The sequence below is a fragment of the Oreochromis niloticus genome, linkage group LG14 (genome assembly GCF_001858045.2).
Source record: "Oreochromis niloticus isolate F11D_XX linkage group LG14, O_niloticus_UMD_NMBU, whole genome shotgun sequence".
NCBI classification, from domain to species: Eukaryota; Metazoa; Chordata; class Actinopteri; order Cichliformes; family Cichlidae; genus Oreochromis; species Oreochromis niloticus.
Window position 1 is genome coordinate 1,621,468 of NC_031979.2, and position 7,851 is coordinate 1,629,318.

The 7,851-nt window shown below is 40.1% G+C and overlaps 2 protein-coding genes across 4 annotated transcripts; one reads left to right on the forward strand and one right to left on the reverse strand.

Annotated features, from left to right (window-relative positions):
* Nucleotides 1–325: 325 nt before the first annotated feature.
* LOC109204997 (uncharacterized) lies at nucleotides 326–3,223 on the reverse strand. The gene is made up of 10 exons (XM_019367291.2): nucleotides 2,847–3,223; nucleotides 2,426–2,541; nucleotides 2,316–2,357; nucleotides 2,159–2,230; nucleotides 2,011–2,076; nucleotides 1,772–1,860; nucleotides 1,550–1,659; nucleotides 1,351–1,459; nucleotides 1,194–1,264; nucleotides 326–688 (listed from the first exon to the last, which is right to left on the reverse strand). The coding sequence occupies exons 1-8, from the start codon at nucleotides 3,040–3,042 to the stop codon at nucleotides 1,422–1,424; spliced, it is 729 nt and encodes a 242-aa protein (XP_019222836.1). The 5' UTR covers nucleotides 3,043–3,223; the 3' UTR covers nucleotides 326–688; nucleotides 1,194–1,264; nucleotides 1,351–1,421.
* A 30-nt stretch (nucleotides 3,224–3,253) lies between these two features.
* LOC109205063 (endochitinase A-like) lies at nucleotides 3,254–6,792 on the forward strand. 3 transcript variants are annotated; one of them, XM_025898550.1, is made up of 3 exons: nucleotides 3,254–3,390; nucleotides 4,071–4,384; nucleotides 5,196–5,285. In XM_025898550.1, the coding sequence occupies exons 1-3, from the start codon at nucleotides 3,309–3,311 to the stop codon at nucleotides 5,232–5,234; spliced, it is 435 nt and encodes a 144-aa protein (XP_025754335.1). In that variant the 5' UTR covers nucleotides 3,254–3,308; the 3' UTR covers nucleotides 5,235–5,285. The 3 variants fall into 3 exon arrangements, with proteins under 3 accessions (XP_025754335.1, XP_019223046.1, XP_025754334.1); XM_019367501.2 differs by having other exon boundaries at nucleotides 4,071–6,792; XM_025898549.1 differs by lacking the exon at nucleotides 3,254–3,390 and having other exon boundaries at nucleotides 4,296–4,384; nucleotides 5,196–6,792.
* The last annotated feature ends 1,059 nt before the right edge of the window (nucleotides 6,793–7,851 follow it).

Sequence of the window (7,851 nt, forward strand, 5' to 3'; positions counted from 1 at the left end):
TTATAATAACAAAGGTAGCATGTTTTGGCACGTAATTCTTCCCGTCAGAGTATGCTTCTAGTTTATAATAACAACGGTAGCATGTTTTGGCACGTAATTCTTCCCGTCATAGTATGCTTCTAGTTTATAATAACAACGGTAGCATGTTTTGGCACGTAATTCTTCCCGTCAGAGTATGCTTCTAGTTTATAATAACAACGGTAGCATGGTTTGGCACTTGTTTGTAGAAGCAGTCTGCATGCCAAGGTGCTTAAGTTATACAGCTGTCACCATTGATGTGATTGGAACACCTGACTATATAAACTTTGACAATGAACTCACTCCATTATAGTTACAGTATGTATTTACTGAATATATTTACAGATACATATATTTGACATTTATAGATCCAACAGAACACAGAGAGAAAGAACTGAAAAAGAAACAGTATTCATAACAAATTATGCACATTTTTTTACACAAGTACTTGACCAGGCTGCTCTTTGTACTTTACTGTGACTGACAGCATATATTTACAGATATATATATTTGATATTTACAGATCCAACAGAACACAGGGCGAAAGAAGTGGAAAAGAAACAGTATTCATAACAAATTATGCACATTTGTCGCACAAGTACTTGACCAGGCTGCTCTCATATTGAGCACATCCAAAATGTGCCCATCTGAGACAAAACTCACACTGCACCTGAAGAGGGAGAAGGGGGGGGGGGTGTAAGTGTGTTAACCAACATTACAAATTTCATGAGAAAATAATTACTACAGTGGCTTGCAAAAGTATTCGGCCCCCTTGAACTTTTCCACATTTTGTCAGATTGCATTCACAAACATGAATCAATTTTATTGGAATTCCACGTGAAAGACCAATGTCTCTACCTGGTAGAGACATACCCTAAAAGACTGGCAGCTGTAATTGCAGATAAAGGTGGTTCTACAAAGTATTAACTCAGGGGGCTGAATAATTACACACACCCCACTTTTCAGTTATTCATTTGTAAAAATTGTTTGGAATCATGTATGATTGTCGTTCCACTTCTCACGTGTACACTACTTTGTATTGGTCTTTCACGTGGAATTACAATTAAAATTGATTCGTGTTTGTGGCTGTAATGTGACAAAATGTGGAAAAGTTCAAGGGGGCCGAATACTATTGCAAGCCACTGTATATTGCATTTGTGGTTTATTTGTTTTACCATTTCAATCATACTGGACTCAGGATCGGCTTCCAGCATGGAACAAACCACACAGTAGTCATCAGCATTACCTAGAAACACACCGGCGTTCAACCTAACAGTTTTTAAACAAAACTGAAAGTGCTATTGCAATACAAAAGCACATGACTCAACTTACTTTGATGTTCTAGCAGTTCGCAAGCAATTTCTGTGTGTTGCAGCCCAATGGCTTCTGGAGTGGACAGCACCCTAGTAACCTCTCCACTCATAAGGTAGTGTTCGGCAAACTGTAAAATATGTTACAGTAATTGCAATTAATTAACTTAATTCTAGTTAAATACAATAAATACAATTAAATACAATGGCTTATTAAATACCTTCAACACTAAAACTCCACAACTGCTGGAGTCCATTTGCTTGCTGTGTGGCAGTCTCCATTTTCCAATCCACTCGGGACTCTTCCTTTCCTTTCATCTTCAGAAAATTCCTAATAAAAATAAAACAAGTTTTTAAAATGTAGCCAGCATTTTGCTCTAAATATAAACCTCCCCCCCACAAACCAAACAACCCAAAACAGATAGTTAATGAATGATGAATACCTCCAGTTACGCATAATTTTCCTTTCATAACAACCTTCATTTCCAAGAGGGTCTAACAGCAGTACAGATCGTGAGGAGATTTTGACGTCCTAAAATAAAAATTGTATTTAGTAGAATATGTGTAGTACACTAACTTAAGTAAACATAATCAGTTGTAAGCATTTTCAAAATAAGAATATGCTACTAAAAAGAACAATAAAACAAAAAAGAGAAAAAACACATGAGGTGTGAACATGTACCACAAGGATCCAGTGTGCACCGAAGTTCAGTGGGCACAACCAAATGTCCTCAGCCGGAAACAACATCTGTGGAATATTTTTAAGTTTATAAAGGTTTAGATTCATTTACATAACATGCACTATATGACCTATATAACATCTACATTACCTTGCTGACACATTTAAACTTCCCAGAAAACAGAGAGGTTGCAACAACGCAAGACAACTGATACACGGGTTCCTGAAAAATGCAAGAGTTTTTTTTAAAAGATTACAAAATTGTATAAAATGCTTTTGTGAAATAACCGGCATACGTTCTTACTTGCCTTTTGTTTCCTAATGAGGCAGTGCAGGTATGCATCAATGACCTGTTTGGATTAAAAGAAGATTATTTTTACAGACCACCACTAGGACCAAAAATGATTACTTCACTTACCTCATCAGAAAGCCACCCACTGTCCTCCAGTGTGCGAAAAGAAGAGTCATACAATTTGTATGGCCCAACGACTGCCTCCACACGCCCGGTGTCTTTTGCAGCCCAAAGCCACTTCACTAAAAAACAAAATATGATAAGTTTCTTTATTAATAACAGTTGCCATTTGAAAATCACGGTCAATGGCCAACGGGCCACAAACAGACAAGGGCCAACGGGCCACAAGCAGACAAGGGCCAATGGGCCAACAAAATAACCATGCCAGAGGGGAGCTGCTTTATGTAAATCAGAAATTAGCCAAAATTGGACCAACAGGTCAAAATTAGCAAGAGGGGAGAAAAAAAAAAAACCATTCTATCCATTCGACTAGCCAAACTGGCAACAACTGACCAACCGGTCAGAATGAGATTTTTAGCTATGCCACCTTTTTCTTGCGTGCTGGGTTTCTGGGGGGTCACTGGTACAAGCTCTTCTGGTGCTTGGACTGATTTTACCTGAGCTATTTTTGGTGCAAACTGTATGACAGAGGGTCTGCTATTTTGCAGCTGTTCATGATGATGCTGAGGACTGCAAGGCTGCATCTCAGAAGATGGGCTACTCTCAGGGCCGGCCCGTGGCATAGGCCGTATAGGCAAATGCTAAGGGCGCCGTCCATCAGGGGGCGCCATGCCAGTGCCACAAATGTTGAAAAAAAAAAAAAAAAGTTGGTACTATTATTTCTAAATACAAAAAATAATCCCACGTTAATTAAAATGCAAAGTAAAGCTTATTTAATAGAAATATTATTTGTTACAACATTACGCCCCCCGCCCCCCGCACGGTGCGCCCCTCCCTTCCCGTATCATGGTTCCTTTTGGACGTCACCACATCAAAAAATCAACACAAGATGTCAAAACGGCCAAAACTGTCAGGTGCCCAGGGAAGAAAAAAGAGAAAAGAAGAGGAGGAGAAACGAGAAAAAGACAGAGGTAGGTAACGTTAGCCTACATGAAATTATTTGTCTGAATGTGATAGTAACCTAAATTTTTAGCATTAAGCTAATGTTACATGATTCGCTAATTGCTAATCAATAAATAGCTAGTTAACTGTTTTAACGTCAGTTAATATTGTGGAGGGGGCTAAATTGTTATGGAAAATAATAATGTAACGTTAGGTAATTACAGTACTCCCACCTTTCCCACCATTCCTCATTTGTATTCATCTTTTAAGCAGGTGTTTTTTGTTTACATTGTTATTGCCTTCTGGTTAGCTAACGTTTACCCTGCAGGTAATAGTCACTTTTCCACCCCTGTATATATTATAGTTGTAAGCCTAGTTGTTAAAGTGCACATCATTAATGTTAATTAAGCAATATCACATGAGAGGGAATGCTGTTTTTTAATATGAGCACTGCTGTGATTCGGTCAAAGATAATCATAACATAACATTCTCATATGATATTATACTGTTACTTCGCATTCTGCTATTCAGCATTTCACTGTAATGATGACAATAAATTGAATCTAATCTAATTTGCATATCAGTTAACATCATACATATATCTCTTTGGTTTGTCATTTATATTATATCATTTCATTTTATTCCTGGAATCATATGTTTTTATTATTAGACTTTAATACTCAGTGGTGTCACATACTCCTCTCTTCAGATGCACTGTTGAAGTTTCTAAATCCCACCCCTGGGCCATCTACCACATCTACCGCTGCTGCCTCCACTTCAGCAGCACAACCCACCAGTGATGCAGCATCAGCAGCACAACCCAGCCATGATGCAGCAGCATCAAGCGGTCTTCCTGTTGCCTCCACCTCAGCAGCACAACCCACCAGTTTTGCAGCAGCATCAAGCGGTGTTCCTGTTGCCTCCACCTCAGCAGCACAACCCAGCAGTGATGCAGCAGCATCAAGCGGTCTTCCTGCTGCACCAATAGACCCTGCTGACTGGCCTTCTGCTTTAACTGAAAAGGTACGAACAGAGTTAGTTCACAGAGGTCCATTTGTAATTGATAGTGACTTCACATTCCCGAAACAGAAAGACGGGCGAAGGTGTCAGCATGATTATTTTAACAGACTCTTAATCAATGGGGAAAAGGTGAGAAGAACCTGGCTTATGTATTCGAAAAAAGAGGATAGCTTGCACTGCTTCTGCTGTAAAATGTTTTCCAAGAGAGATTACAAACTGAGTAGGGAAGGTCTGAAGGACTGGAAAAATGCAAGCCACTTGCTCAAGGTCCATGAGGATAGCCAGGAGCATAATGCTCACATGGCAACATGGAAGGACTTGGAGGTCCGTTTTGCGAAAGGACTCACAATAGATAAACAAGAGATGGCACTTGCTGAGGCTGAGAGAAAAAGGTGGCGTGAAGTTCTACATCGTTTGGTGGCAATAATTCAGTCCTTAGCTGAAAGAAACATGGCTTTCAGGGAGTCCACAGACACATTAAATAAACCAGACAATGGCAATTTTCTGAAAGAAGTGGAGCTTATGGCCAAATTTGATCCAGTGATGAAGCAGCATGTCAGTAGAGTAGAAAGTGGAGCTGGCAGTCACATACATTATCTGGGAAAAACAATCCAAAATGAACTGATTGACACCATCAGTTCAAGAATAATAAAACGCATTGTGGAAGATATCAAAACATCAAAGTATTTCTCCATCATTTTAGATTGCACACCTGATCTGAGTCATAAGGAACAGCTCTCTGTCATAGTCAGGATAGTGTCACAAGAAGACATACCACAAGTTAAAGAGCATTTCCTGGGCTTTCTTGTTGCAGAGGAATCAACAGGAGATCATTTGTCAACTCTCATCCTAAAACGGATAGAGGAGCTTAACATTCCTTTTGAAGACTGCAGAGGACAGTCCTATGACAATGGGGCCAACATGAAGGGAAAAAATAAAGGTGTTCAGGCAAGGTTGCTTCAGCTAAACTCAAGAGCTTTTTTGGTCCCATGTGGTGCCCACACTTTAAATCTGGTAGTAGCTGATGCTGCAAAAAGCTCACCAGATGCCCTTGGCTACTTTGGGCATTTAGCAAAATTATTCAAGCTCTTCTCAGCCTCCACCCATAGGTGGGGTGTTCTCCTGAAACATGTGAAAACCACCTTGAAATCATGGGCTGAGACCAGATGGGAAAGCAGGATAAAAAGCATTGAGGCAGTCAGATATCAGGCTCGGCAAGTCAGAGAGGCTCTTCTGGAGGTGAGGGAAACAGCTAAAGACCCTGTGGTCAGAGTTGAAGCCCAGTCTTTGGCTGAGGAGATTGGATCCTATCGTTTTTGCATTTGTACAGCCATCTGGTATGACATTCTCAGCAAGATCCAGTATGTGAGTAAACTCATGCAGTCGCCCTCCATGCAGCTAGATGTGGCTGTCGACTTGCTGAAGAAAACCAAAGATTCCCTCACCAGCTACAGAAACACTGGATTTTCTGATGCACAGACAACGGCAAAGGAGATGTGTGAAGAAATGAATGTGGAGGCTGAACTCAAACAAAAGCGATTGAGAACCACCAAAAGGCACTTCGGTTATGAGTCTCCAGATGAGCCCATACAAGATGCACTTAAAAAAATGGAAACCACATTTTTTAATGTGGTAGTGGATACAGCCATCTCTTCACTTGATGAGAGATTTCAGAACCTTGGAGAGGTGAATGACAAGTTTGGAGTACTCCTCAATTTCCACAACTTACAAAAAGAAGAGCTGCTACAGCAGTGCCAAACACTGAGTACTACTCTGACACATGACAGCCAGCTGGACATTAATGGCACAGAACTTGCAATGGAAATGCAGAATTTCCCACCATTGCCATCAAAGAACATGACAAACATGGAACTCTTGACCTTCCTGCATGAGAAGAAGGTGGCAGAAATTTACCCCAACATGTGGGTTGCTCTGAGAATCTTTGCCACTCTTCCTGTTACAGTGGCTGCTGCTGAAAGAAGCTTCTCTAAGCTCAAACTCATTAAAACCTACCTGAGATCTACTATGATGCAAGAACGTCTCAGTGGACTTTCCATCATAAGCATAAATCATGTGGTCTCAAATCAGTTGTCATATGATGATGTTGTAGATGACTTTGCTGCAAGAAAGACTAGGAGAGTAAGGCTGTAGCAGGTGATGTGAGGTTGATGAGGGGGTGGTGTACAGTAATTTGTAAGTCATTCTAGTTAATGCGGTATTAAAAAGCACAACTAGAGAACTCTTTAGGATCCCCTTTTTTGTAATATAGTTGTTAAAGTCATACTGGTTTATTTAATATCTTGTTTTGTGCAGTGCCTTATTTATATTGTATTTTTAATTTATTTTATCCAACTTGTTGACACGTTTTATTGTGTTTATGTATGTAAAATTTATTGTATTTCATATATTCATTTTTTATTTTTGTATTCATTTATTTATTCATATATTTTTTATCTTGTTAATTATTCTGATTGTGAATTTGCTTTCTTTAAGTAAAAAAAAAAGGTCAAAGACAAAGCTATTCGGTTTCTTGTGAGTACATACACTACACTGCCGATGTAGGGGGGCGCCACCTAAAATCTTGCCTAGGGCGCCAGATTGGTTAGGGCCGGGCCTGCTCACAGCCCATTGTTCCTTCAGTGGGCTGGTTTCAGTCATTATGCAAATGTACTGTTTATAAGGTTTGGGGAAACCTGCAGTCAGCTGAGACTGAAGAAGTCACTTGGATGAGTGACGAAACGTTTCTCCCACAAAACGCTACGTCCAGATGAACAGATTCAACTTTTGGAGATGTTCATCTTAAGTTAAGATGAACATATTTTATTCTCTTACCGGGTTGTAAAAAGGTGACTGCTGATAAGAAGCCATATCCCTGAACGGAAACACGGAAGATTGTTGAACTGTAAAATATATGCTCTGAATTTTGCGAGTTAGCCCACCCTTAGGTTTCGTTTTTCCTACAATAGGCGGTATTTAAAGTTATTTTGCAAGATGCCGCTCCACCCAGAGTCCCCCACCACCCTGCCACTCTCCTCTATGTGCAGCAACCAGCAGGCGCACCTCGTAAATGGAGGGCGCCCTTTTTCCGCAAATGGGTGCGCACGTTATACCTATTTCGTGCCCTTGAAATAGTATTTCGTGGGCACAAATAAGTATTTCGTGGGCACGTTATACCCATTTCGTGCCCACGAAGTAGTATTTTGTGGCCACAATTTATTTATTTTTTGGACCATGTCATCAGAGGGGCTCCCCAGATAGCAAGACGACATTGAATCTATGTTGATTTTTCATCCGAACCGTCGTATATGGTCGGGGTTGAAATGCCAATGTTGTAACAACATTGAAATACTGTGGTAAACCGACGGTCTTACTATAGAGACGTTGTAATGATGTTGATTCACCGTTGTTTTTTTGTCATTGATATTTGATCTTTTTATAGTCGACCAGGTGACAACAACAACGTCGAGAAA

What these genes read in the sequence shown, in the direction of transcription:
- LOC109204997 (XM_019367291.2), bottom strand. Translation starts at nt 3,042, where the DNA reads ATGCCACGGGCCGGCCCTGAGAGTAGCCCATCTTCTGAGATGCAGCCT. An exon ending in GTGGGTGGCTTTCTGATGAG is followed by an intron (nt 2,358 to 2,425) that starts GTAAGTGAAGTA and finishes TAATCCAAACAG; the next exon opens with GTCATTGATGCATACCTGCA. An exon ending in GTGGAGTTTTAGTGTTGAAG is followed by an intron (nt 1,460 to 1,549) that starts GTATTTAATAAG and finishes CATATTTTACAG; the next exon opens with TTTGCCGAACACTACCTTAT.
- LOC109205063 (XM_019367501.2), top strand. Translation starts at nt 3,309, where the DNA reads ATGTCAAAACGGCCAAAACTGTCAGGTGCCCAGGGAAGAAAAAAGAGA. An exon ending in GAAACGAGAAAAAGACAGAG is followed by an intron (nt 3,391 to 4,070) that starts GTAGGTAACGTT and finishes TCCTCTCTTCAG; the next exon opens with ATGCACTGTTGAAGTTTCTA.